Source organism: Panicum virgatum, chromosome 2K (assembly GCF_016808335.1).
Source record: "Panicum virgatum strain AP13 chromosome 2K, P.virgatum_v5, whole genome shotgun sequence".
NCBI lineage: Eukaryota > Viridiplantae > Streptophyta > Magnoliopsida > Poales > Poaceae > Panicum > Panicum virgatum.
The window spans coordinates 49,215,452-49,243,431 of NC_053137.1; the positions used below are offsets into that span (position 1 = coordinate 49,215,452).

The 27,980-nt window shown below is 47.7% G+C and overlaps 3 protein-coding genes and 2 long non-coding RNA genes across 7 annotated transcripts; 3 read left to right on the top strand and 2 right to left on the bottom strand.

The window, feature by feature from the left end:
• Positions 1–899: 899 nt before the first annotated feature.
• Positions 900–1,898, bottom strand: LOC120682074 (basic leucine zipper 43-like). Its single transcript, XM_039963827.1, has one exon. The coding sequence runs from the start codon at positions 1,855–1,857 to the stop codon at positions 1,054–1,056; it is 804 nt and encodes a 267-aa protein (XP_039819761.1). The 5' UTR covers positions 1,858–1,898; the 3' UTR covers positions 900–1,053.
• Positions 1,899–3,615: 1,717 nt separating this feature from the next.
• Positions 3,616–4,683, top strand: LOC120682085. The gene is made up of 2 exons (XR_005678194.1): positions 3,616–3,861; positions 4,036–4,683. It is a non-coding gene; the product is annotated as an uncharacterized LOC120682085 (long non-coding RNA).
• Positions 4,684–11,649: 6,966 nt separating this feature from the next.
• Positions 11,650–16,000, top strand: LOC120682089 (pentatricopeptide repeat-containing protein At5g48910-like). 3 transcript variants are annotated; one of them, XM_039963835.1, is made up of 3 exons: positions 11,650–13,427; positions 14,694–14,723; positions 15,883–16,000. In XM_039963835.1, the coding sequence occupies exons 1-2, from the start codon at positions 11,674–11,676 to the stop codon at positions 14,710–14,712; spliced, it is 1,773 nt and encodes a 590-aa protein (XP_039819769.1). In that variant the 5' UTR covers positions 11,650–11,673; the 3' UTR covers positions 14,713–14,723; positions 15,883–16,000. The 3 variants fall into 3 exon arrangements, with proteins under 3 accessions (XP_039819769.1, XP_039819775.1, XP_039819783.1); XM_039963841.1 differs by having other exon boundaries at positions 15,875–15,983; XM_039963849.1 differs by lacking the exons at positions 14,694–14,723; positions 15,883–16,000 and having other exon boundaries at positions 11,650–13,616.
• LOC120682105 (transcription factor bHLH49-like) lies at positions 15,883–21,667 on the top strand. The gene is made up of 8 exons (XM_039963859.1): positions 15,883–16,190; positions 16,339–19,276; positions 19,415–19,636; positions 19,752–19,817; positions 19,913–19,981; positions 20,194–20,265; positions 20,360–20,536; positions 20,981–21,667. Exons 2-8 carry the CDS (start codon positions 18,680–18,682, stop codon positions 21,092–21,094), a joined length of 1,317 nt encoding a protein of 438 aa, XP_039819793.1. The 5' UTR covers positions 15,883–16,190; positions 16,339–18,679; the 3' UTR covers positions 21,095–21,667.
• A 4,100-nt stretch (positions 21,668–25,767) lies between these two features.
• On the bottom strand, positions 25,768–27,689 carry LOC120682111. Its single transcript, XR_005678229.1, has 2 exons — positions 26,098–27,689; positions 25,768–25,998 (listed from the first exon to the last, which is right to left on the bottom strand). It is a non-coding gene; the product is annotated as an uncharacterized LOC120682111 (long non-coding RNA).
• Positions 27,690–27,980: the final 291 nt, after the last annotated feature.

Sequence of the window (27,980 nt, forward strand, 5' to 3'; positions counted from 1 at the left end):
CATTTCTGAAATTATAGTTGAACTAGTGCACATGCATCTTAAGTGGTTTCTATGTCCAAATTTGGCATTGAAAGAACACGTGTAAGCATCTAGATTCTAGAATGATTCGTATCCTCATTTGAGATGAGAAAAAGATGTTCATGTTACCTGTGGGTTCAGTGAATTCGATATGGTAGCTCGTGCATTTTTCTTGATTTTTTAATACACTATGTTAATTACTAGCTATTCCTTTACCAAAGCTTCTCACAGAAAATTGATGAACTATGAGGTCAATCGGAACCTTTTAACCAGCCTGGCTTCAAAGCTGAGGTACTCTTCTGTAAGACGAAATCATAGGTATGTCTATCCCTCGGGTCGAGTTTTTACTGGTTACTCCTTTCATGATTAAGTCTGTTTCAGTATCATCCTTTAAAAAAACTGTTCTATTGGAACAATCAAACAGAATATATTTACATCTGTTTTGCTCTTTCAGACAACATTTTCATGTTTATGTATCACATTTCGACTGGAAATTAAATCGAGGACACAAGTTCGCATATTTATTTGTTCTTATTCGAGAGAATTAAGTTCAATAGGCATCTGAAAGAATTGATTTTATTGCTTGGTTTGTGAATGAACCATTGCTATCTTTTCTTTCCTTTTCCTTTAGAAAATACAGCTTCTGAAATACTACCAAACAAGCACTGAAGAAAGCAAGTTTACAATAGCCAGCAACCCCACTCACCACATCATTTTCAGTGGAAAGCATCATTTGTTGGAAGAAACCAATCGTAAGGCTTCTTATCCCTTGATGGTTTTTCGACAGTTTCTTGTTTTTTCATCTATATATGTGCTGTGTTGTTTTTGTCCTTTTGACAGCAACTTGTTAGTACAACTGATCCAAATTTATCTTAGCCAGCTTGACAAAAAGAGGTCATAATATAAGTAGTTAGAATATACCTGTAGTAGACATTAAAAAGGTAAAAAAAACGCCAAATAAACCACCTCAAAACATGTTTTATTTGGTATACTAATAACAATAATCGTAGCTAAAATGTGAAGATAAGAATGAATTTATTCAGTAGCCGTGTCATCTCGCGGCTCTGACGAGGAGCTTGGCGTGGTGGTGTTCTGTGCTTGCATGAGGCGCTCGAGCTTGGTACCGAGCTCCGCCTTCTCTTTCTCGAGCCTGGCGTTCTCGCAGCACATGTCACTGCAGCCCCTCATTGCGTGGTTCAGCTCGTCAAGGAGGCGACGGTTGGTGCCACGGAGGTGAACGACCTGCGCCCACAGCTCGGTGAGCTGCCGCTGCTTGCGCATGCGCGACCGCCTGGCGGACTCCCGGTTGGAGACCATCCTCCGCCGCCTCCGCTCGTCCTCTGCCATCACCATGCGGCCGCCGTAGGCATCATCAGCACTGCCAGATCCGGCTGGACTGTTGCCAACAGCAGCCGGTGCTTCGTGGGTAGGTTCGAAGGTAGGAGGGAACTGGAAGGGAGTGGGCGGCATAGCGATCATGTTGCTGTGGTAGTGAGCATGGAATGCTGGGTTCGGAGATGTGAGGCAGTGAAGGTTGGCCATGGCTACTCCTCCATGGTAATGGTGCTGGTGCAGCATGGCTACTTCACTTGTTTGCCCAGTGGAGATCTTCAAGAGCGAGGTAGGAGTGGCTAATCTGGCCTCTGGTTTGGCTTGGCCTCTTGATGGATTTTGCTCTGGGTGAGCGGAGAAGGCACTTGGTTGGTGAAGGCTTTTTATAGCGTAGCAATGGTAGTTTTGCTTGCCTAAGACAAGAGAGAGAGAGAAGCCACCTTCTCTCGCCCCCTTCCTTTTTGTAGAATTTGGTAACTTTAGTTTATTGTATTGGTGCATGGCCATGAGGAGCGAGCTTTCACCTTTTATGGGCAGCAATATCCAAACAGCATGCCACTCAACCCCTGTCCTTCTCTTGCTGCTAGCCCTGCTTTTCAAGAGAACATTACATTGCGAGTTTATTTACCCTCTTGTGTGCATCCATGACTTGACTTGCGTGAGTAGTCTTGTTTAGGGGTAAAAATTATTCCAGTTCATCCGTGCCAAACCTTGCTTTTTGTTACATGCATGTAATGTATTCTCCCCCAAGATGCTCGGCCTTTCACCTGGTTAGAGTGTAGCATGAACTTGCTGGATGTATGGATAGATATGTAGCTTTACCTACTGAGAGGCACTGTGGGAATAAACAGGTTGACATTGTTAGGCCACTAGCTATATTATGAAGCAAATCGGCTATGCGTATCGTATAGTTTTTACATCTGCTAGTATGCACCGTGCAAGTCCGACACCCATGAGTTTGATCACATCTTGCAAGTGCTTTTGAGCCTTTGATTAGTAACAACTTTACATGACTACCATGGGGGTTCGACAGCTAAGAGGATGGATTGATACCTCGTTCCCTTTTTCACTGTAGCACTTTAATGTGTATTGTAATTCCTTTTTCTTTAACAATTTTGATGTTGGTATCGTAGTAATTAATATGAGAGATCATATTACGGCTTTCCAAAATATTGAACATAGCCAAATCTATATATGTATACGTTGTGGATCTGAGCCTTAGCCCTTAGGTCAGTTCTTTGGTGGCGTGGGTGTACACCCCAACCACCTTGGGCTTTCTGAGTTCTGACTAAGACATATTGCTCACCCTCCAAGAGTGGTACAATTTGCACAAAAAAAAAATTGCAAATTGACTACTCCAAACCATAAATAAATAAATGAACCATGTAGCCAAATTAAAGAAAGAGGGTGCCGCAAACATGCCTTTCTTTCCTTTTTTTTTCCAGCTCTGCTCCTCATCCTCTTTTAGTTTTCCTTTTCCTTGGAAAAAGAAAATAGGAGGAAGGTCCCCCTACAAATCTTTATCTGATCAACTGTATAGGATCATCAACTGAAACTGGAGGGGAAGCCTTGTGAAACCTTTATTTAACAACAAAGAAAAATAAACGAAATCACATGTTAGAGACACATGAAACTCGAAGTTCATCAGCAAATGCCTGTATTTCACATATGAATTTCCTAGAAATATTTAGTTAGTGATTAATGATACAGCTAGAGCACACCCCCTTTTAGTCTGGTTTTGAGGCATATATACCAAATTCACCAGCTCCTGTGCCCAAAGCAATAAGCTTTCAGCATTGTTGATATGCATGCATCGGCATCTCCATTTCCCATTGTCCAAAAAGCTGGAATACTGTTGCACTATTCGCGGCAGTAACGACTGCCAATCGGATCGATGGCTGACGCCATCGGAGCAGCATGCTTTTGCAAAAGCAGGGCCCCTGCCTAGCGATCGGGACGGATTACTTGCGCGTCCATTCTATCAGTAGAGTGGCAGCACTAATCGGACACTTACCCACAACCACCAAGAACAAATTAAATCATATATAAAGCACTTGCTAGCCAACTTTAGTTCTTGCATCTTGTGATGCCCCTGTCAAATGCGTCGTTTTCGTTTTTTTTTTTTTGCATTTCTGTGTATATACGATCATGTGGCTGGGAGATCTGGCTTTTTTTTTTGTGAACCCAAACAGTGGCATACTTTTTTTTTGTGGGTGCATCAAACTAAAGGTGAAGGAGATGACAACCAAGAACTCCAGGCAAGCACCAGTGCATGCTGTATGTTTCCCTAACATCTCCAACTCAATTCATTTCTCATCCGAGTCATTTCATTGGCAGTTTCAGGTACTATCAGCAGCTCAACACAAGTTCCATCGCAGAGCGGAGATCTTCTGTTCTTTATTTCAACGAACCAGCATGGGATTGTGCCGATTTCGTCTAAGAAGTAGAGAACGAAGCAGAGATATCTGTTGAAGATAGATCAAGGACGCGACAGTTGAACAGTGCCTCGCGGTCAGTTCGTGCCATCAGCCCCTCTTGTGATTTTGCTTTATTCTCTGTTCTATATGATGATGTTCTCGCACGATGTCACGCTATAACCGAATCTCTCTCTCTCTCTCTCTCTCTCTCTCTCTCTCTCTCTCTCTCTCTCTCTCTCTCTCTCTCTCTCCCCTGCGTGAGGCGCAGTCGAAAAAATACCTTCGTTGATGTTTCGGGATTTGTGCTTGGTTGGAGTCTTGTCCCCTCCTGGGATTATTCTCTCAGTCGTCTTGGCTTTGTAGGCCAGATGTGTTCTTAGGACTGGAGTTGTGCGTTTGACATTGATGCAACAAGGCGGTGGCAGAATCTGTGCTCCGAGTCGGTGTGAGGCAAAGACACCTGACCCAAGCCGTTCATGTTTTTTTGCTTGCCAAAAATGGGGCCGTCTATTGACTAGACATTTCTGGGAAGAGAAGCCTCAGGTGAATGGGATTCTAATTGTGCAGTCGAAGAATTAGATGCAGATTTGCGGATAAAAATCTCGTGATTGGGCCTGGGAGGAAGTCGGACACCGAAATGGAGATAATTAGAATGCGTTTGCATTTTTAGAAATGTAGCGAAAAGAAGGTGGTGTCCGGCCGGCAGACACAATGAGAAAGCTAGCACTTTCTGGTTATGGAACAGCTTCTAATTCTTATCAGCTGGAGGTGCTTCCTAACATGGTACTTTTCGACACAATGAGCTTGTAATCATGCTCGTATGTTCTGTATGTGAGGATACCTGATTGTCATGTGGATAGAATAACATGAAGAAATTCTTTTCACTGGCACATGAGGGATTTATTGCTCTTATTCATTTCTTCCCCATATCATTTTCGAAAAATGGGATTAATGTTATCCACAAAAATTGGTAGATATATATGCATGCAGCTTGCTTTGAGGAGGCGCATGCAATTGCTTGCCATCTCCTTCGGAACAAAGCTTTTTAGCTGACCATGAGGGAAAGGAAGAAAAAGGTGAGCTCTCCTCATCAGCTCGTAATGATATGTTGGGAGTCGAGATTCCATTGTGCTCCTGCTCCTGCTGCATCATGTGTTCAGTGTTCTTGTATGGTTCATTTAGCTAATACCTTGCCTGCGCCATGTTAGGGCCACATTATTCAAAATCTTGCATGATAACCTCTGCTTTTGATTTCTCTAAAGAAAGCTCCTACTTTCGTTTCCCTCTCTTTGTAAAGAATTTTTTTTCTTTTTTAGAAAGAGGGAAAATTTCTGTTCACGAAAATGAGTTTTGCTGTTCAAATGACAACATAAAGTCCAATCATGGATCGAGGACATGTCCTTAATACTGTAGTTAGTTGTACTTAATTCAGAAAAATTATGCAAGCTCAATGTGCATATATATATATATAAATAATAAATTTCAACAATACCATTCCGGCCGTGTGATACTTCTTTTCTTTCAAACGGCATGGTGCAGGAGATTGCTATCTCAAATCACCCTGTCCATAATCCATAGTGATCCTAGTTGGGAGCACATGCAACATGCCCGCACACAAGAAAAAGTTTCACGGCTACTGCCTCCAACCTACTACTAGGCCTCAAATCTGCTCGTACTATGGTGATATGTCTAATACCCACGTCATGTGCTCTTGGGGGGTTCGGATGCGACTAGCCCTGCAAAGGGAGCGGATCGGGCTGGCCCTTTCTCTGCTCCTGTGATCCTCCACGTTCAAACTCCGGATCAGGGTCGAACCATGTGGTTACCTTTCCCTGCTCCTGTTGTCCGCGGTGACCCGCGGGTAAAACCGCACGCCTGCTGCCTTGCTTTGGCAAGCAAAGCTCGCACTCCATCTGCAACAGTAGCTATGGGTAGCAGTGCATGACCAACTTCATCCGTTCACATGCTAGCTGGGCACGAACCAGCATGTTACACAAGCACGTTTACCCAATGATAAATCATAAAAGATTACTTGGCAACCAATCAACATATTGATAAAAATATTTATCGGCACCAACTAGCCTGGCGTATCTCTGCTATTCTGAAGCAAAATGCTAGCCTGGAGGGTCACCGCGACGACGGGCAGGAAGCATGCCCCTAGGGTCACCGCGAGTCGATAGGGTTGCGACCCTGTCGCCCCTCTCTCTTTTAGGATCAATCCGCTTCGAACCGTCACCTGAATCAAGGAGCGGGGCGAGTTCGAAAATGGTTCGACCCGGACCCTTTGCAGGCCGAGATGCGACGAACACAAGGAATGAAGCTCCCCCTTTTTTTTGCTAAATCCCATGCTAAATCCACATGTGCCGATACAGTTCCCATGGACGAATGCAAGACCAAACAACAGTTGAGAATTAATACATGGAGGCTGAACTGTTTATGACCGTGACTGATCAGTAAGAAAATCATCATTTGCTTTTCGGCGAGTGCATGCATACAATGGATTATTAGCAGGGATTAAGCGGAAGATCCAGAATGAAAAGGCACATGATCCGTGACCTAAAACCTGCAATATAGATCGGGGAAAGTGAGCAGCAATTGGGCAGTCAAATCACAGGCACAGGCGGCAAAGTGGTACGCTGAGTTCAGAGAGGAGATGGAATTCATCAGTAGACGACGGGGCATGTCAGCATTGGTCACGAGTTGCAACCAACGGCGGTCTGTGGTGACAATTTCAACACTTTGGCTGTGTTTAGATCCGCGAAATGCGGGTGAAAAAGGTCACATTGGACACCGTAGTGTACTGTAGTATTTTTTTTGTTTGTTTGTGGTAAATATTGCCATACCATAGGCTAACTAGGTTCAAAAGATTCATCTCGCAACATACATCAAAACTATGTAATTAGTTTTTTTATTTACCTACATTTAGTACTCCATGCATGGATCATTTGTTATATTTAATGTTTCGATGCGATTTCGATGTGATGGAAAGTTTGGAAAGTTTGGAGGAATATGAGGGAAGTGAACACAGGCTTTATGTTCCTCTGAGTAAGGATTCGTAGACGCATTTTTTTTCAAGGAAATATCTAGCGAGAATCCAGCAATGGCTTTCAAATAAACGAAAAAGTATTAAACAATTCGATGATGGCGGATCAAATCGCACTAGTATAAGATTTTCATGCGTTTATATATGTTATTGAATAATTTTCCACCAAAACTCTCGAGTCCAGAAGAACTTGTAGCCGTTCGTTTGGGAGGAGTACTCCCTTGTTTTCTTGCGTAAGGTGCGCACGCAAACTTAAAATTCAAAAATTTCAATATTTAACCAACAGTTAGTAAAAAAAAGCAGGCTATACTATACATGCCTCACAAATAAGCGCCTTAATAATATATTAAAATTCACAACTATACTATATTAGTATATTATCAAAAGTTTATTCTCAGGCTAGCCAGTCTCAGTGCAGTTTCATGGTACAATTATCAAGATCAGAAACTAGATAGTTGTGCCAGTTGAATTTTGTGGTAATGAAACTTCTCTCACATCTCATGAAACTCGCTCCTCTCTCCTCACAATGACCCTATCATATCAGCAAATTTGTTGGTCTGGCATGACATTTAATGCTCATAAAACCTCACTGAGACTGGCCTCGCTCATTGGTTTATATTTGAAAGCACTTCTATATAATTTTAATTTCATCATCATGAATATTATAATATACTATGGTCAAAGTGTAGTCCCCTTGTCCTAAAATAAGTGTCGCTCGTGAAGCATGTTTGGCTCACAAACACACTTCCTTAGCTATACTTATTTAGGGATGGAGGGAGTAGCATTTAGAACTGAGTTAGGATAAATAGTCCTCGATAGTCGAACCACTATCTAAGGCTCCGCTTGGGACACGATATTGCAGGTAACACTTGAGAAGAAACTTGCACAAAATAGGTACAATACAACAGTCCCCTGAAAAAATAATCCGAAACTCATTCCTAACATCGCCAACACACGGTAGCTAGCGTAGCGTTGATTAGTCAGCAGTGGCCGTGCCGGTGGCACCCCGAAGATCCAATCGGAAATAGAAGGCTGGCTAGGGCAAATACACGGGACGTCGAAATGGCACGCAGGTCCAATCCTGCACGTCCCGTCCGAGGCGCTGGCGGAGCGGCGCACCCGGTGGACTTGACGCCGGCCGGATTTGCCACCGCTGAGGTCGCGTAATAACCTGGGGCCGGCAGCGCCACGCCCCCGCGGCCGAACCGGTGCCGGCCACGGAGGAGCACCGGCCACCTGCGCGGCGCGGCGCCCGCCAACCGCGGCGCGAAACGTCGCCGCGGCCACGCGCCTTCGTCCACCCGGCCGGCCGATGGCGACGCGGGCCGTCGCGTCGTGCGCCTTTCGACCCAACCCAACCGGAGATCGAGCTAGCAGTGGCCGTAGCAAACGGGTCTCTCCGGTGGCGCACGCGTGCACGGGGGTTGGGATGATCCTCTGATGTGAGGCTCCATCTCCATGTCACCCCACCACACGCAAGAAAGAGGTGGCGTACGGGAACCAAAATTTGGGATCTCCGATTCGTTTACTTCTAGGACGACGACGACGAGGAGTGTTCTGTAGCTCGCGTGGATGTGCTCGAACCCGGAAGTTTTGTTTTTTTACGAAACACAATACGAATGCGGATGCTTACATACAACACGTACACTCATGCACGCAACCCAACTTTTACAACACATCCGAGTGACTGAGCTGGCAGATTCTCGAGATAGACGTCTCACAATCGACGGACCACCTACCAGTGAAATAATAACACTAGTTAAATTCTGAAATAAATCCAAAAAAATATGAGAACCCGTGCTGAGTCTAGAACTTAAATCTAGATGAACAGATTTCACCACAAGAAATTAGGCTCAGCTGAGCTACGCTCGTTCACAACTAGGAAGTTTTGTTGAACGCTTGAATCCCTATGTTTTTTTTCTTTGTCAGATTGGGGATTTCTAAAATTTTTATCCTCGAATCCGTGACATTATACCGTACTTGCCCGGTTTGTATAACACTCTCTGCCACCACCAATGCAGTGGCAAAGGAAAAATAATTAAAGAAGAATGTTTCACCATGCGCATACGGCGTACTCATGTGCAAGTTGCGCTTGTTCATCATTAGCCCTTTTCGATCTCTTCTATTCTATAGAAGTGCGCACTCGCGCGTGAACATCTCTTTCTTGGCGCAACGCATGACTCTACTCACATTCCTTTAGATTATTATTGCCAGTTTAGATGCCCCCAATTGCGCTGGGAACTATATTTTAACCCCAGTGAACGCCCCACTCATTGGACTGAAGTGGATAAGCCCTGATATCCCTTTCTCTCTTGCGCACACAAGGGTATCTCAATTGTCTTGATTAATCAAGCACTAATAACAGCACAAAGACGTGTAAATATAATAGAATCTTCTTGCAAGATGTTTTCAGGCACTGGAACTGGAAAAAAAAAAGATGTTTTCAGGAGATCGGTTTCAAAACCAAGACCCTGGTCATATCTCTATTTTCAAAAAACGAACTAGATTCACAGGCACGTACGGCTTTAACCTGCACCGAGAGGTAAAAAAACACAAAAGTTTTGTGCTTATTTACAAAGAAATCAACAGAGAATGGAGTACTAGGCATGATAAGTGAAAGTTACAAACATGTTGGTTGCTGCTGACAAAAATGCCGACGCAGAATGTTACACAGATCGGTAAGATTGGTTGCTGCCACGAAAAAGGGGTCTCTACCTGTGTCAACAAAACCTTGACGCCTAAGATTAGGCCGAAACAACGGCAAGCAAAAGCTGGGTCGTCACCCCCCAAGGCCCATGGTGTTGAAGACAAACTTTGGCATGCATGTTAAAGTCTGCTGACGCAATCTGCTTTCCATTAATTAAGCTGGCAACTAAATAATAAGGTCGTGACGCACTAGCAGCAGCAATGCGCGCGGATGACGAGGATAACGAAGGCCATTAGGGCGATTAGGGCAGGGGGAGAACCTTCTTCTGCCACTTCATCTAGCTAGAAGACCAAATGATCCTAATTTTCAGTCACAGACCAACCGATCCAAACCGATCCTAATAGACGCCGTCCTAAAATTTGCGCTGCCAAACTTCTAAAGCTTTGATGATCATCAATGTTATTACTTTTTTTTTGAGAATACACAGTACAATACGTGCTTTTTAGTATGTCCTTAATTAGGAGGCGACAAGTTAAGCCGGCCCAGGGCCCAGGCGCAGATAATCAAATGGCAAGGACCCAGTATACGTTGCTGTCATTCACGGCGATTAGAAGAGCGGCCGCGTCGCCGTCGTCGAGCCGAGATGAGTCGCTGTCGAGCTGCTGACGCGGGGCCGTCGCCGTCGCCTTTGGGGTTGGCCTGGGGCGCGCGGCCGCCGCGTGACGCCGGCGCGACGCTTTCAGGTGTCGCGCAGGCGCAGCGCCTCCGATCCTGTTTCTCGCGCGGGGTTTCGGCTGCTTCAGGTTTTCCTCCGGAATTCTGGCCAGCGCGCGGCCGGCATTGCTGGCTACCGGCTACGCCTAGGCCCGGTTGATTACGCGCCAGATTAATTGTTTCGTGGTGGTGTTTAGCTCCGCTCGGTCATGCTTGACGTGGAGAAGAATAGTGAGTGCGGAACACAAGTGCGTGACGAGAAAAGCCGCGGAAGGATCGCTGAAAAGCTGTGAAAAACTGGGGGAGAAAAGCTATGAATGGTCCAAACTCCAAAGGGCAGTTGATGCGCGGATTGGATTGCTGAGTGTTGAGCTTCGCCATTAGCGCACGTAATATTGAAGTGCGGTGCCGCTTCTCCTTTAGTGCCAACTGCCAACTATGGCGTCCCTTAATTTTGTCGTCCGGAACCCGTAGCTAGAAGCACGTGTACCTACGTGGAGTTGCCGCCAGTACCTAACTTGTGGAGCCTGCAACTCTCCGGCTCTGTTTTATTTTAAACGGAGTTGTTTTATTCTTTGGCCATAGAAAAAATTCTTCACGTGGAGCTCTTAAGATAAAAGGTTCTCTTCTCCACGTACTCCCTCGTCTCCAAATATAAAGTATTATGAGATTTAAAATTTGGCTACAATATAAGGCATCCTGCATTGAGAGCGAACCCAACCATTTTAATTGTGTATTATTTTTTGATCTTTTTCAATAAAAAGACGTGCATGCAGTCATGTAGGGGAGGTGCATGAGAAAGGGCGCTACTTTAATTAGCACATATTTAGTTGTTTTAGTACACAATACAACGCAAACGCTCACAACACGCACGCACACTCACCTTTATGAACACGCGTAAGCAAACCCTACCTATGAGCACCTCCAAAGGATTGGACCGGCAGATTTGGAGATTTCTAAAGTCACTATTGGCGCCTCGTTGTCGACGGGAACGTCGCTTACCACTTAAGGTATAATGCCGGAAAATACTAGAATAAATTCAGGAAAGTATGAGTACCTGTGCCAAGTCGAGGACTTGAACCCGGGTGGGTAGGTTCCACCATAAGAGACCTAACCAACTGATCTAAGGGGTAGGAGAGTCTTAATGTTTAATAATTAGGGGTAGGTGAGTCTTTTCTACATAACTATAAGAAAAAGTCTTTTCTACACATCTATAATATATTCTAAAAATTTTAGAACGTCTTATATTTGGAGATGGAGGGAGTATTCTTCAAATAAATTCTCCATGCGTGAGAATCTTTTTCTTGAGTTGAGAATTGAAAGGTTGGGGGGCTTGCTAATGCCGCTGGTTCTCACATGGACCTATTTTTCTGGACCTGAGAGCTGAGCCCAACGCGGCTGAATTCAAGCAGCATTTGGGCCTCCACAAGGTGATCGGGCCACTTTCAAATTTCACCTCATCCACTGCGCGACGCACGTCGACCTCTCCGCTGCCCAATGCAATGCCTCCACCAACTGTCCCCTTCTTCCTCACCTCCACCACGCTCACCCCCACCACGAAGAAACCGCAGCCGCCACCGCCGCCATGCGACGCGCAAGCCCAGGCCGCCGCCGCCGCCTCCCAGGCCTCGGCGGCGTCCGCATCGTACGCCGCGCGCATGCGGCTCAACCCGCACCTCGCGCTCCGCCTGTTTGACCACCTGCTCCGCTCGGGCGCCGACCCGGACCCCGCCGCGTACGCGCTCGCGCTCGCGTCCTGCGCGCGCGGGAGGGACCGCGCCGCGGCCGCGCAGCTCCACGCGCATGCCGCCAAGCGCGGCGTCCTGGCCTCCCACCGCCGCGTGCGCGGCAGGCTCGTCCACGCCTACGCTGTCTGCGGGATGCTCCCCCACGCGCGCAGGGTGTTCGACGGCGGGACCGACAACGACATGTTCGCCTGGAACTGCCTGCTGCGCGGGTACGCGCGCGAGGGTGGCGACGCCGACGCACTCCACGATTTCTTTGCCAGGATGCCGTCCCGGGACAGCATCTCGTGGAACACAGTCCTTTCATGGTGCGTCGCCAATGGGGAGTATGGCGAGGCAATCGTGGTATTCCGGGAGATGCTGGTGAGCCAGGAGTGCCAGCCTGATAGGGTGACATTAGTGAGCGTTGTCTCAGCAACCGCCTACTTGGGGGCATTTGCTTTGGGGCTCTGGGCACATGCATATGTCATCAGGAAAGGGGTTGAAGTTGACGAGAAATTGAGCTCGGCGTTGATAAACATGTACTCAAAATGCGGGTTTGTTGAGGGTGCAGTTTATGTGTTTGAGAACACTGCAGTAAAGATGAGCTTGGATACTTGGAATGCAATGTTAGTTGGTTTCACAGCCAATGGTTGTAGCGCGAGAGCTCTGGAGCTCTTCACCAGGATGGAGTCAAAAGGACTGGTGCCTAACAAGATTACTTTTAACAGTATAGTGAATGCTTGTAGCCATGGGGGTTTAGTGGATGAAGGTATACGGTATTTCGAGAGAATGTCCAGAGTTTATGGTATTGAGCCTGACATTGCACATTATGGTTGCATGGTGGATCTGTTCTCCCGTGCAGGTTTGTTTGAGAAAGCTGGGGAGATAATTCAGATAATGCCGATGGAGCCAGATGCTTCCATGTTGAAGGCACTATTGGGTGCTTGTAGAACTCACAAGAACTTAGAGCTGGGAAAAAAGGTTGGCCATAGGCTTATTGAGGCTGCCCCAAATGATCATGCAGGGTATGTGTTGCTATCCAACATATATGCACTAGATGGCGACTGGGGAGGAGTGCATAAGGTGAGGAAGCTTATGTTGGATCATGGCGTGCTGAAGATCCCTGGGAGCAGCTCAGTGGAACTTAATGGTGTAATTCATGAATTCATTTCCGGAGATAAAAGCCACTCCAGGAAGAGGGATATATATAAGATGCTAAGTGAGATTTGTCAACAGCTTAAAAATACAGGATATACTCCTGACACTTCACAAGTGCTGCTAGATATTGATGATGAAGATGTGAAAGAGAGCTCACTAGCTCTTCATAGTGAGAAACTTGCGATAGCCTTTGGGCTCATCAGCACTGCTCCTGGCACGCCTATTCGGGTAGTAAATAACCTCCGGATCTGCGGAGATTGTCATCATGCCATAAAACTTCTAAGCAAGATTTACAGGAGGAGCATAATTGTTAGGGATGCCAATCGATTTCATCATTTCAGAGAAGGGTCTTGTTCTTGCGGGGATTACTGGTAATATTTTGATTGCAATGATGTTCCTTTCTTTTTACTTATTACACTGAAATGTATAGTATACGAGGCAACTGTTGCCAGTGGTTATTACTGTCCATTCGAGAAGAATTCTCCATGTGCCATGAACCTCATGACTTTATATCATGTCTATTGAATACTATGGTACCCTTGAACCAACAGCATGATTGACATCTCTTGTGTCTCAGCTCAGCAACTTGAAACCTAATTATTGTCCTTTTCAGTCAGCATGATTCAAAACTGAACATGAACCTGAGATGTATGTCCTACGCAAAAGTGTCATTAAATTCAGATAAATTTAACTTCTTTCATATGGTAGGGACTAGGAACCATCAATTACCTGATACATACTTAATGCTATTTTTCCTACTGTACTACTGTCATTACACAGTCCAGTTGTGAAAGAGAAACACATAGGAGAGGTGATAGGGCCAACTAGGCCTGTGAGTTTCCTTTTGAGGCAGTCTGGTTCGTTTTAGTTCTGTCTAGCAATGAGGGCAATCTTATTTGTACATCTAGACTTTCAATGAACCAGAACCAGTTAGCTTTTTTCATTTTTTTTATCGCACATAATGTTCATGTACCTGATTGGTACATTTCTACTTTTGCACATTATCGCCACTCACTACCACTACATTGACTCTGTAGAGGAGGTTGCATAGCATTATTATGCCATTTAATATAGGTATGCATGGTCCAGTGCCTTTAAATATTTCTTGGTGCATACTTGGTTTGTATGCATGTTAAGCTTGGTCAATTTTTTTGAAAATGGAATTATAGATCACAATAAAGGGCTGGGGCAAAGTGTGATTAGCTGTCCCATGGGTTACACCTTTCACATGCTTTGGCAAAGTCCTGATTCCTAGATGCAATGGACTTGCTGTTTTCTTTTTTCCTTAACCGTGAAATTAATGTGGCTAGAAATGTTTTTATAATGACTATGTGCTAGATATTTCACTTGCTGCCCTATTGTTGATTTTGAAAGAGACACAGAGCGTTCTGCACAAGAAATTGTAGCAGTTATTAAACTGAGCAAAAGTAAAGACTAATATTTGTGATAAGGACAAAGATCAACAATGTTGGGCAGAGTAATCACTTCCACCATGCTGCTGTTATTACTGCCTGGTGGATGTAGGGGCCTTTGAACATAAAGATGAATGGATACCTTTTATGCAAATGCATGCTTATCAGGCATTTGCAAGCATGGATGCTGTCAAATTTGAACATAGTATGTGCTATTCTTTTCAGGGTCAAATCGTCAATATAAGGAGGAAGGAAGTAAGTAATCCTTATATATTTGATGTTTGCCTCTGCTTTAGAGAGCAATGAACCCAGAGGGCCATACATTTGAATCTAATAAGTAACCCTGTTCCATTCATAAAAAAAAAGTATCTGTTGACTTATTAGAGAAGTCCAAGCAAACTTGGTAGTTCTACGTGAATTATTATGGACAACAGTAGTTGTTCAGCTGGACAATTTGCACTCTAGTTATTTGATGCATTGAAGGAGGCACAAAAAATGAAACATAGACTGCTATAGTTTTTTTCTTCGCGCACAAGGCAACAAACACACACACGCATACACAGATGCACACGCACATAATGTTATATGATATACAGTCGAGTTGCTCTAGCTCCATGCCAATCATTAACAGCTTGGCCTTGACAAAGTAAGCAGGCTGCTGCCCTTATCAACTCTATTACTTTATTTCCGCTCTGGGGGATAGTTCTTTAATGTTCCCCAGATATGTATTTTGCAGTTTAATCTCTAGCTTACAGCTCTAATCACTACTCTAGGAGTATAATAAGACCATTAGCGTGCGGCATAATGCATAATTAGGGTTTATTATAATGAGTGATTTCCGAGTCTCTGTTCGTATGATCATAACCCCCCAAGGTTACACCTAACATAGACCTTTACCAAAAATATACTCGCTTGCATCTCCCGTGCAGCTGGCTTTGCCACGGAATGTGCTTTGTTTATGGTTTTCAGAAAGGTGTGGCATACGCTTTCCTAAGCACAATTAGAGATCCTGTACCCTAAGCACATGGGAATCGAATGCTGTATTAGCACACGGTGTGTGTACTCGTGATGTTCAGATATCATGGCCTAGCTTGTACTGCAATCGAATCATCCATGTTCAGCTCTCATCATTCATCCTTGGTAATGATCCCATTAGACTGCTTTTGTGTTCTTTTCTTATCAATGCATCTCTCAGTAACTGTATGCACAAACTTTTGAAGCGTGTACAAATTATGGTAGGCGTGGTGGATTTGGTCTGATCATTCTGTTTTACTTTGAAGAAGCTTAGACTGTCCCTATCAGAACCCTTTCTGTTCTCCTCTGGATCTTAAGATTATTATTACTGTTTATTTTCTGATTCAAAACCCCGAATCATTTGTTGGGACGCTCTTCTGATGATTCCCAAGCTTTGAAGGGTACCAGTGCGGTGTATTGCCACGAAGAAAAGGAACCTCTCTGAAGCTGTTAAGCAGGAGGATAGTCGACACAGGGAGCAGGGTCTGCGGGATGAACGAATCCGATGTCGCAAATCTTATCTTCATATAACATGGGTTGTGTTTTTTACCTTTAGGCTTACTACCCCAAAAGAGACGATTGCCAGCTAATCCTATGCAGGCATTGCTCCATTTGTTTATTTTGAGTTCTTTGGCTGCTATTTCTTGGAGCTGTTTTGTTTGCAGGAATCCTCTGACCTCACTAGCCCCTGATGGACGGTGCGGACAGGTAGGACCCTAACAGCACAAGAAGTCTCATCAATATGAATATTGGGTTTCCTTTAACTATTCTTCTTCTTCTTCTTTCCTCCTCAAGAGTGAATGAAGGGAAAATAGAAGGATATGATGCTCACTCTCTTATATTTTCAATTTTTCAGCTTGTCATCAGCTCCTGTTGCCAGCATCCAGCAAGCTCTGAGCACCGAGCTGATATCATCCTGCCCTGCCCTCGCATTATCCGGTTTCCACTGCAGGCGATGTGATGCGAACGCCCCCGAGCATATGGTACACATGAATATGCACGGCAATGATTGGGAAAGAAGGCACATATCTGTGGCCACCTTTCTGGCGAGCATAATGATGCGCGAGAAGATAATCTGGCGGATGGTCGGGTCCATTCCCCCATCCCTCAATGACTGCACGAGCCGAGCCCGCCCCGGAGCGGCACGGGTGAATGCGCCGCGCCGAGGCCGGCCGCCGCTGCCGTGCACGCGGCCGTGCAAAGGGGGCGCGGCAGCGGGTCGTGGCTCGCGAAGGGCGAGCCCCTACCGGGCAGGCTACGGCCATCTTCCCGGCGAGGTCAAGAAAAGCTGGTTGGCTGGCTGGCTAGGAATCTACCAAGACTTGTTATCCACGTAGCTGTTATGCCTGTGGTCCAGTCCATCTTCTTTCTTACGGGGGAGTTTGAAGTCGTATCCTTTTGCAGTCCATAGTTTACATTTCTCCCAAGATTCGGTTTCGTTTGCTTTCCTTGCCCTGCTACCGCTTTAAGAGCGAGCAGCTTAGCGAGGGCGCCACTAATGGTAGGCCGCAGGAGGAAAAGGCAGCTGGGAGATGGGGAGGCGGACGAGGCTGCTGCAGCTGTGATGGTGCTGAAAGAAAGGTAAAGCGGGCAGGGAATAACGAGTAACTTGCAGGCCACTTCTTGCAGTGTTAGTGAACCATGGTGGTAGATTTATCAGGGTTCCTGATGCTTGCTTTCTTTCAGAAACCCTAAATTTAAAAGCTTAATGAGGGGGGCAAAAGCGTGTTTGGAGTGAATAAAAGTATTGCATGGGTGGGCTGGGCTTTAACTAATCTAAAGCTAGATTCGAGCTCGCGCGCCCCCCGAGGCTAACGAATAGTTTTAACTTGTTTATTTGCCGCAAAGAAAGTTTGAGATTAGGAGAATCTGAACCCCTGAACCGCATCCCTTTCAGCAGCTGCTTGAAGCTTGCACTGATCTAAATAACACAATTTCATGTTGGTTTATTATCTCTGCTTGTTTGCAACTGAAATTCACAACCAACTGTTAGAGAGAGAGAGAGGCCTGAATTACCTGAAGGTTAGATTAGTGAGAGAAAATGGGAACTAAAGGGGTCGGAAGTTTTGTATATGGTTGAAATGAAAGTAGGTTTGCTTTGCTGTTGGGGCAACGCAAGTAGCTAATGCCTCGATCGGCACCCCCTGATAATGTTGACCACCATTTTCTTCAACAAAACTAATCATGCCGATCACGGAGGGCGTGTAAATAAATCGCCGTGCCGGGCATAAAAAAACTTGCAACAGTCAAAAAATGATTCGGGCGGCATAATTTACAGCCAGGCGCCTTGAGGAAAGCTAAGCGAGCGGCTGGCGCCCATAAACAAATGCCCGTGAGGGTTGGCACTGTCAGGGATGCCGGGATGGCATGGCAATGCGGTGCTCCTCGTTGCTACAAGTACGCTGTGAAGAGCTCTCGATCGGCTTCCCCGTCCTCTTTACGCTTGCTCTGTGACTGTGCGTGTGTGTAGTATGGAGTAAGTAAACAAAAGCAAAGGTAAACAGCATGATTAAAGAGCTGTTAACAAAGATAAAGGCGAGGCCGCCAGGGGCACTTAAAAATAAGCTCCGTCAAGGGTTAAACAACACCGTGGCCATGGTGGTGGTGATTAGGAGGAACGAAGGAGTAAAGCGGCTCTGCCTGCAGCTGCACCTTCGCCTTGCCTTGCCCTGCCCTGCCCTGCCCTGCCCTGCAGCTGTGATCAATATCCCTGTGGCTGTGGGCTGTGGCTCGTGTACTGCCCAGTACCCACTCCTGCTGAAACTACAAGTGCTAGTGAGTAGTGAACAACTGCTAGTAGCCCTATAAATCTGACAAGCCTTTCCCTACAACCCTTCTCTCTCTCTCTCTCTCTCTCTCTCTCTCTCTCTCTCTCTCTCATAGTCTAGGCTCTCCCCTCTTTCGTAGCTCTTCTTCCTATGCCTGCCTCCTCGCCGGAACAGATAGCATCAGAATCTCCAGTGGCCGGGCATCTTTCCTTTTCCTGCCATAGGCCGTGACGAGAGCTTCTTGCTTGCGTGCTTGCCCCGGCTATCATATTGCCTGCCTATGCCGCTCGCTGGCCAATGGAGGAGCTAGCTCTTCTTCTCTAGCCTTTCTCGTCTCCCATTCGTCCATTGACCATCGGTGAGCTCAGTGCTAGCTGCTCGGGCACTCTACTCGCTCCCCCTTCTGCGCGAGCAAAGATCGATCGGCCGATGGACATGAACGAGAGCGGCGAGAAAGGGATGGAGGGCAACGCGTCCTCCGCCGGCGCCGGCATCCCGGTGGAGTGGCAGACCCAATTCAGCGCCGCCGCCTTCGCGTGCCCGCCGGCGCAGCAGCAGCAGGGACACATGATGGACTCCTCCTTCGCGTCCGGCGGCCTGTGGGCGTCCACGTCTCAGACCATGGCGCTCTCCGACGTCGGCGGCGCCATGTCCGCCGCGCGGGGCGGCGGCGGCGGCGGCTTCTTGGCGCCGGTGCCCGGGTTCCTCCCGCAAGGCCTCGGCCATTTCCCCGTGGACTCCGGCTTCATCGAGCGCGCCGCGCGGGCATCCTGCTTCGGCGGCGGCGCCGGCGGGGTGATGGGCGCCGGCGCTGGCTTCGGTGCGGCTGATCATCAGAACATGAACAGCGCGTTCAGTGGCTCCTCGGAGGCGCTCTTGGATCACCAGAGGAAGGACGGCAACGAGAAGGGCGAGCCGGAGCTCGGCAGGAACGGACACGACGCGGTGCCGAGCTCGGAGGCGGCCGGCGGGGACTGCTCGTCCAAAGGGACGTCGGACTCCAAGAAGAGGAGAAGGCCCAACGAGGTGAGCACTGTTCTCGCTGCTCGTGTCTGAAGCATTTCCAGCGTCATTTGAAAAGTCTGTCGAGTAGCCAAGTTAACTTATACATGAACTGGATGATAAATGGATGGATGCATCCCTCTGTGTTCTGTCTGATGAAAGGTGATGGGCGGCGATCAGGTTCAGTCCTCCAACCTGCCTGCGGATTCGGCGAACGAGAGCGTGCACAGCAAGGACAAGGGCGAGGAGAGCAGCCCGGCAACGACCACCGGCAAGTCGAAAGGGAAGGGAGCGAAAGAGACCTCCGAGTCCCAGAAGGAAGACTACATTCATGTCCGGGCTCGGCGCGGGCAGGCGACCAACAGCCACAGCCTTGCAGAAAGGGTACGGATTCGATCACCGAGTGGCGTCCCAGTGTTTACCGTTCAGACTTTAGTCTGCAACTTTGGATGTTACATGGCTGGTTCTGCAAATTCTGGTTACTGCATCTCTTCTGCAGTTGAGAAGGGAGAAGATTAGCGAGAGGATGAAGCTTCTGCAGGACCTTGTTCCCGGTTGCAGCAAAGTAAGTTTTTTTTCTGGGGGAAACGAAGTTGTGTGTTACTGTCTAGTATTCTCATAACAATTCTAACAATTTTATGTTTCGTGAACTGAATTCAGGTCACTGGAAAGGCGGTAATGCTTGACGAGATCATCAACTATGTTCAGTCCCTGCAAAGACAAGTTGAGGTGATACTTAACATCCCCCCAATATGTCTGAATTCGTTAAGGATTTAACTATGAGAATAAGTCACTGGAAAGACAGGAATCGCTAGATATTTCTTTTTTTTAGCAAAAGTAATCGCTAGATACTGCGACCTGAATATGAATAATATTTCCTGTAACTGCGATTGCTTGCTGATGGCATACAGGAAAATACTGAGCTCATCTTTATTTCACAGTTTTTATCGATGAAGCTGGCGACAGTAAACCCAAGGCTTGACCTCAACATAGAAGGACTTCTGTCGAAAGATGTATGATGCTTCTTGCAATCTCATTCGCCTTTGTTAATTATACAAATAAGAATCTAACAGACCCAGATTTTTTTTTTCTTCTCCGTATAATCAGCTTCTTCGCTTCCCTGGTGTCCCTTCATCTTCCCTTGGATTCTCCCCGGAGATGATGCACCCACAACTACAGCTATCGCAACCAGGCCTGATTCAGGGGGGCGCTGCTGGCATGACCAATCCGGACGTTTTCAGGAGAATCATTCAAGCACAGCTAAGTGCAAAAGACGGATCTCAGGTTAGCATCTTCTGAAAATAATTGTACACAGCATACTATATCCTTTTTTTAAAAAAAATTCTCATCACAGACAACCGTAACTCACTTTAGTATTCAGCTAGCAGTTGACAAATAGCTCCTTAATCTATCATGTAGCAACATAAATTTTCCCCAAAGATTGCCCTTGACAGTCAACAACCGTTACATATTCAATAAATTAACTAGCTCAACACCTACATACAGTGCATCCTTTGTATAATAGACAGACAATCCATAGATTCCTCAAACGCCTAGGCTCTCCTATTCAAATGCTCATTTGTTCTTGATCAAACTTTTTTTTTTCTATCCACGTTCTTGATCAAACTTGTGACACCAAAATCTTAGGAAATACGATACATTCAATTCGAACTAGCAACACCCATCGCAACCAAGCTCATCACTTTCCATTTCCGATTCCTGGAGCAGATGCCCCACGCATTGAATGGGTCATTCAGCGACGTCGCGCAGATGGGGTACCCGTCGCCCCTGGGGCCGCAGGACTTGAGCATCAGGCCGTCACAGGACGGGTTCCAAATGTGAGCAGCAGGCTGGCTTTTCCATCTGATCGGCGAACATGGAGGAGCACAGGGGGGCAGCAGGGCGCACACATGAACTGCCCCCCAGCACTACTGCTGCGCTGCTGGCCGCCGCAGTGCTAGCCCATCGCATCGGTCGCTCGCGTTACTACAGGAGCTGCCTTGGACTGCGTCGCCACGGCCGGGTTTTTATTGTTGTTCAGAACTGAAAAGAGCCCCCACGGAGGGAGGCAGCCAGCAGCGATTGGGAGGGGGGGGAGAGGATGGGGAATCTCTGTGTGCGCGTGTGTGACGCTGCCGGGCTGGAGGGCTGGAAATTCTGCTTCTGCCTGGGCCCTGGGGTGGTAGCGCCATTCATGGCGCACAGTGCAGTAGCAGTGGCTGTGTTTGTAGCGAGCAGATGAGCTGCTACTGCTGCTGCTCTGTGTGTGGTGTGTGTGTGTGCAGGATGTAATGCGAAGGGCTTTGGTTATGTTCGTTCGTCCGGTTGCTTCTGTTTGGATGCTCAACCCCTAAACGGGGGGCGATGTTTATCATGTTAAAAAGATCAAAACATTTGACAAATTAGCATGTACTACATCTTTCCCCGGTTACAATTCATTGTAGTTTTTCTATATACACTAAAATTTGCTATGCACTTAGACGTACGCTATATCTACATGCATAACAAAAATACATTTAGAAAAATTAAAACGTAACGTAATTTAGAACAGAAGTACAGTGTCAATGTTCCCTCCTGTGGTGAGAATGCCTTTCATCAAAGTTTACGGCAAATGGTAGCTGCACGATAGATGGAGCTGCAGAGAAAAGATTGCATGTGTTCCCATGTCACGACTCACGACGACTAGGACAAAAGGATCTTTTTTCATCTCCAGTCTCGTAAGAGAAGATGAGCTCATCATTCCCTCGGGGCACCTACCGAGCAGAATCATTCCAACTTGCCGCTAGCCATGCATGGCCATGGCCTGAAAACAAAACCTTGTGACTGGTCACGCACAGTGAAACTTCTGCTCACTCGACGGCCGCCACCGATGCGGACAACCCGACGCGGGCGACAAAACAAGAGAGCGCGGGGTATTCTGGCGGGTGTCGCCACGTACCGACACGTACGGTTCCAGGACAAGGCTAGGCGCCGCCGCTTGTACCCGCCCGAGGCGAGGCGTGCCGGAACGGAACCAGTTGCGCGCGCGGCCGGCCGTACGCTGGCGCGATTCCGCCCGCGTGCGGCCAGCCCGCTCGTGGGGTGGGCGCGAGCTCAGCCTCAGCTCCGGCGACCGCGACGCCGGATCGGACAAGCGTCTCAGCGTGGGCTCGTCGCGCATTCCGATCCTCTCGCTGCTGCCGGTGGGGGACTCGGCACGTTTCCGCTGTACGCCCCCCCTCCCCGTGCCCCGGCCGAGCGTGCGGTCCGCGACGGACTGTTACAGCTGCTGGGCTGAGGAGGAAACAAGCTCGACATGGGCCAAGAACTAGCCCATCACGGACGCGGCCTCCGGCGTCCGATCCAAATATCCATGGCGACCTCCAGGTTCTCGCGCACCTGCCGCCGCGCTCTGCTCGCGTGCCGGCCTCGGATCGGAATTCGGAGCACGCACCGCGGTGATCTCGGTTCGACGAGGCGCCGCCGGCCTCTCCCGGTCCAGGCTGCCCGTCCAGGATCATCGCAGCAACACGACCTGCTTGTGCCGCCTGTAGGGCAGCGAGAGCTCCACCAGCCCAGCGCCGGCACCCGCCCAAACCCCAGCAGCGCGTCGAGGAAATTCGTCTCCACGACGACGCGCGAGCACGTTTAATTTTCCACCGCACCCCATCTGAGCGAGGAGCTCCGCAGCTAGCGCCTCGCGGTCGATCGGTGCCCGTGCCGGTGGCGTGGCGCGCCGAACCGCGGTGCCGCGACGGCGCCTTCCTAGCAGACCGATGGCGCCGCCGTCTCCCTGCCTCTCCAGAAGTACAGAACACCTCCTCGCACCTTCTAGAGCCAAAGAGAGCTGACCGTGGAGGCCAGGATGGCGTGGCTGCCGTCAATGGGGCGCCGACCGGCCGAACCAGTGGCGGACGGTATTTCGTTTACCGTCCCTACGCCTCTCCCAGCCGTCGGATCGCAGTTATGCGGCCGGGATAGACTTAGATAACCGGCAGCGAGGGCCCTTTAAGTCTTCCCCTCGCAGCGGGCCGCCCGCCCCCTCGAGGCCTCGACGATGCGCCATTGCAGCGTTGCTGCGCAAAGCTCCCATGAGCCGCGCGCAGGGCCGCCCAGAAAGGAAGCTGCCCCAAAAATCGCCGACGGCGACGGAGGGCGGAGGCGGAGGCAGAAGCTGCCAGCCAGACTAGGCATGGAGACTGATCGTGAGCTTGGCCGTGCCCGTCCACGCTAACAGCCGGCGCGGATAGCTGTGAGTAGGGAGGCCCTCTCCGCCTTCCCGAGCGCAACACAACTCCTGCAGTTCCCCTCTACGACGGTCGGAGCTCTTGTATGTGCACCGCGGTGGCAGCAGCACCACCCAAGAAGGCAGTGTCACCTACTTTGTGTCGGCTGGCGGACGAAGGCCGCGGCGTGGGCGTTGGCGCAGTTCAACGGCTCCGAGGTGTGATGAAATAAAGATTGACATGGAGATTGTGGTCTTGCCGTGGAACGACTCGGGTTTTCGAAAGGACAATCCGAATTCTTGTATCGTCATGATAGTCTCTGAATCAGTAGCTATAACATACAAAACTTATTTCAGACAGTAAATCAGTTCATACTCACTTAAAAGAGGTTAGAACATGGATTTAATTATTACAAAATCCAAAGAATTTGCAGTACAAATCTTTTATTACAAGCCCATTGGGCTAAACTGGAACAAACAAAAAACGATAGCGGTAGCTGGTCTTTAGGCCATCCTTCATCTCCATAGGCAGCACTTGAGCGTAGCATGGGCTTCTAAGCTTCAATCGTACCATCCGTTGTTGTTGGCGTCGAACTCCTAATTGGATCCTGCATCTTACCAAACTATCCCCAAGGACGGGATAAGTTCACGTCGCCATCCGCATGCAAGCTTTTGAGTGGATGCAGAGGTATAAAAAGTAGTCAAGGATAGGCTGAGGTTTCCTATGCAAGCGCATGTATATATATAAGTCATATGTCACTCTCCGACATAGGCCATACGGCACTGGTCAAACCCAAGTCGGTGCAGTAACTCCCTCTCCCTGCACCTCATCTGACTCCACAGGGGAAAGTGGACTAGAGGGAGGTAGAAATCTGAGCTTACTACTCTAAATGAAGCACCAGAAGAGTAGAAAAATGTACATGACCAAATGACCAAGTACATGGCTATACATATAGATTTCACCCTGCAGGGTTGTACACCTGTACCCACTCACCCCGAATTCAGCCGGCAAGCTACTCCTACTGTCTCCGAAGCACCGAAACAAGACTAACCGCTACGGCACCATTCCTGTCCCCCCAGGTTGGGATGCAACCCCCTCGTGGTTGGGGCGCCCTGGTGTTGTGTGGCCCTCCCCCTACCATCCAGAATTCTACCAAGCGCCTATGCTCCTCCCGCATCGGGCCTCCCCCGCACTATCCTACTCCTGACAGGTCTGGTGACGCGCATAGCTAGCTCGGACCGGATCCACCATTATAGTGGGTAAGTGGTGTGCACGAAAAATCCTACAAATCTTAGATACCGCATATGTCCATAAGAGCCGGGGCAAGCTCTCCTCACGCAGTCCTCCGCAGTGGTCTGCCAAAGACACCCATAACAGGTCTCGCATCTTCTTGGGCATCCATAACAGGTATCGCCCCTCCTTCTCTTCCCGCACCCGCCACAGGTGCTCCCCAGAATGTGCCCAGTACACATTTCCGGCCAGTAGCTTGCCCCTGTTAAAAGCTCTATCCCTGGGTCCTCATAAAGTGGGTCTCATGCATGACAAGACTATCATATCATGGAATCCCATACCCATTCACTCTCATAGTAGCCAAAGCATTTAATAATCCATCAAGGAGTCATAGGGTACAAGGAATAGGGTACATAAGTAGGCCGTGCAGGCTTATCTCACATACACAAGTAAAGCAATAACAATTCTAGCAAGCAATACCTAATAGGTATTCAAGTTGTAGATGGGCGTGAACCTGAGTGCTCCTCGTAGAACTACTGGGTCTCCTGGTAGTCCTGGTCGTCGGTCTTCTCTTTAACAGCAGGACCTATTCATAATTACGAATTACTATAGGGGCCAAAGTGCAAGAATGCACAAAACTACTCAAATAAGATCCAACTCACAACAAAACCTACTATAACATGTAGATCATGATTTTAGAAGAACTAGCTTTGTGCCCGTGCGTTGCTATGGGAAAATCACCAACAAGCGGCTTCGGGATGGAATCATCGGAGGCGTGGGAGTGGGAAGCAGCGCAGGCAGGAGAGGGCGGTCGAGATTGATCAGACATCAATCGAGTGGCTGAGAACCGAAGTTGGCAAACTCATATAGACCAGGTCAAACGTCGCACCAAAAAGCTATCCTACTTCCTTTTTTTTAATTGTGGTAGAGATTGTAGACCTTCATAATTTATTCCATTCTTTCAAGATCATTGCATTTTACAGTTAAGGAACATTGGGTTCAACCAAACCAAGAAATGGTATGTGCATGTATTTGCAAAACAGGAATGATTCCCACCCATATCAGTGAAATTCATAAGAATGAGAAAAAAAAATTTGATAGATATATGCCTATTGTGCCAACTAATGTTTTTTCTAAAGCTAAAGCAGGGAGCACTACTGATTCATTTAAGAAATCAAAGCAAAATTACATGGAGTCTATTACAAATAAGATATAAATACTCACTTGTGATACTCATGGAAACTAAGAAAGCTAAGGCTTGCAATAGACCGCAACTCGCAGTAGCACTTCATCTTTCACTAAGGTAAACAGCTGCACAACCGGAAGTGATTTGCTTCAGTATAAAGCAAAATTGATGATGTATTATAATCATCAAGCACAAGGCAAGATCTCTGTGGATAGACAAACTACCACTCCAAAAGGTGGCCTGCTAGCTTGCCGAAGTACTTAAGCACACCCTACAGCCTGCCCAGCAATATGAATGAAACAACACGTATAGAAGCACAAAATGCGAGAATTAGATAACTGTGACGGTAACTTTCAAGTTAGATATGAGCAAATAGGTTATTGTATCAGGAATAGTACAAGAACAGGAGGCTTCAGAACTTATCAATGCAAGAAAATGGTTGTTCATGACAGTTCCTAAATGTTTTACACCCAAATAAATTGTTAGATGTAATCAAGAACCAACAGTTCATATACTAAGCTATATTGTTAGGTGTCACAATTTATTAAGTGTATATTGTTACATCTAAAAGTTATCACAACAGTCACTAAAGTAGGACTACTGAAACATAAGATAGCAATGCAAATATATGAAGTTTTAGAGCCAAATAAAGCAATTCCAGGGGAGGAACTTCCTGTGATGGAACAAGTGCAGTGTAAACTAAGCCTGCCTCCATAAGTTCACCAAGAACAAGAATGCATCTTCCGCAATCTGAACCTTCCAGGCAATGAGAAAACACTTTCAGGGACATCCAAAAAACGTTTCATCAGTTGAGAAATGACAGTCAATCTGTCCTAACCCAATAATTCCATCAATTGCCCTATCATCCTTCATTAGGTCTCCTAACTGTAAGCGCATGTAGGTGCTTGCTTCTTCCTTTTTTATTCGGCCACCGTTTTCAATTGTGCTTGCTTCTTGGAAAATACATGCAGAAAAGTGCCACCTAGATTTCTTGTCATGGCCAAGATTGACATTGTTCTCCGCTCAAATTTTCACTTGTCAAGGAGTAGTGGTCATGTTAGCCTTCCCGAAACAAGAGGTATAAATTACATGATAACAATGCTGGTGTTTAAAATATAGGATTTTCTTATACAGCTATAGTCATGGACATGTCCTACACATTCCTGATCGGTATAATCCTTCATCATCCATCATTGGTTTGATGTGCTCTGACTTAATTTTGTCTGAACCAAGAACCATGTGCTTTCTGATTTCAAAAAGTATGTGGTTGGTGGCAGAAAAGAACACACCTCGCCTTCTGCTCCTCAAAATTCTTTGTTCTGTACACCACTTTTACCCCACTTGCAGCATCAGGAATATAAAGGCACTCAAATTAGCACTGGGACAAGAATGGAGAACAGAAACGCACTCAGAATAAAATGTCACCCACAGGAATGAACTCGAGGACTCCGACGACATTGGGTTCGGCCGCCCTCCCCTCAACGAAGAGCAGAAACTGCGCGACACCGACGACCTTGTGATAGAAGAGTCAGCGCAGGATCTGCTCAAGCCCCGCGCAGGTGCTCGTCTGCACGCACACCTTGGGCTGGAGGCTTAGACCCGCGCCCGAGTCGGAGGGGAAGGACCAGCCGCAGGGATAGGAGGAGGGTCCGGAGGCACCAGCAAGGACGTCGCTGCAGTCGGACGATGGGAGGGAGGGGCGGGTGGGCGGGCTCGGCCATGCTGGGGATGGCGTGCGGGGGCCAACGCGCAGTCGGGTCGACGTTGCCACCGCGCCACTGTAGCACGAAGGTCAGCGCTTCCTCCGGCCGTCGGTGTTGGCCAGGTAGATCATAGATGTAGGCCTGGGAACGGATCGTGTGAATCAAGGGGCGGAAGGGCCTCCAAAATCGTGGGCCTACATTTACAAATTTTTTACGGGCCGAAAACACACAGGATCGAGTTTGGATTGGATCGGCCTGTGAAAGAGCTGGGCTGTAGACATGCCCGAGTCGATGATCAAGGATCGGCCCGAGGATCCTAAACGGATCATGCCCTTCACCGTATACTACGCGGGTCGAGGGAGGTTGGGTCGGGCGGCGACAGGAGACAGGAGGATCCTAAAAGG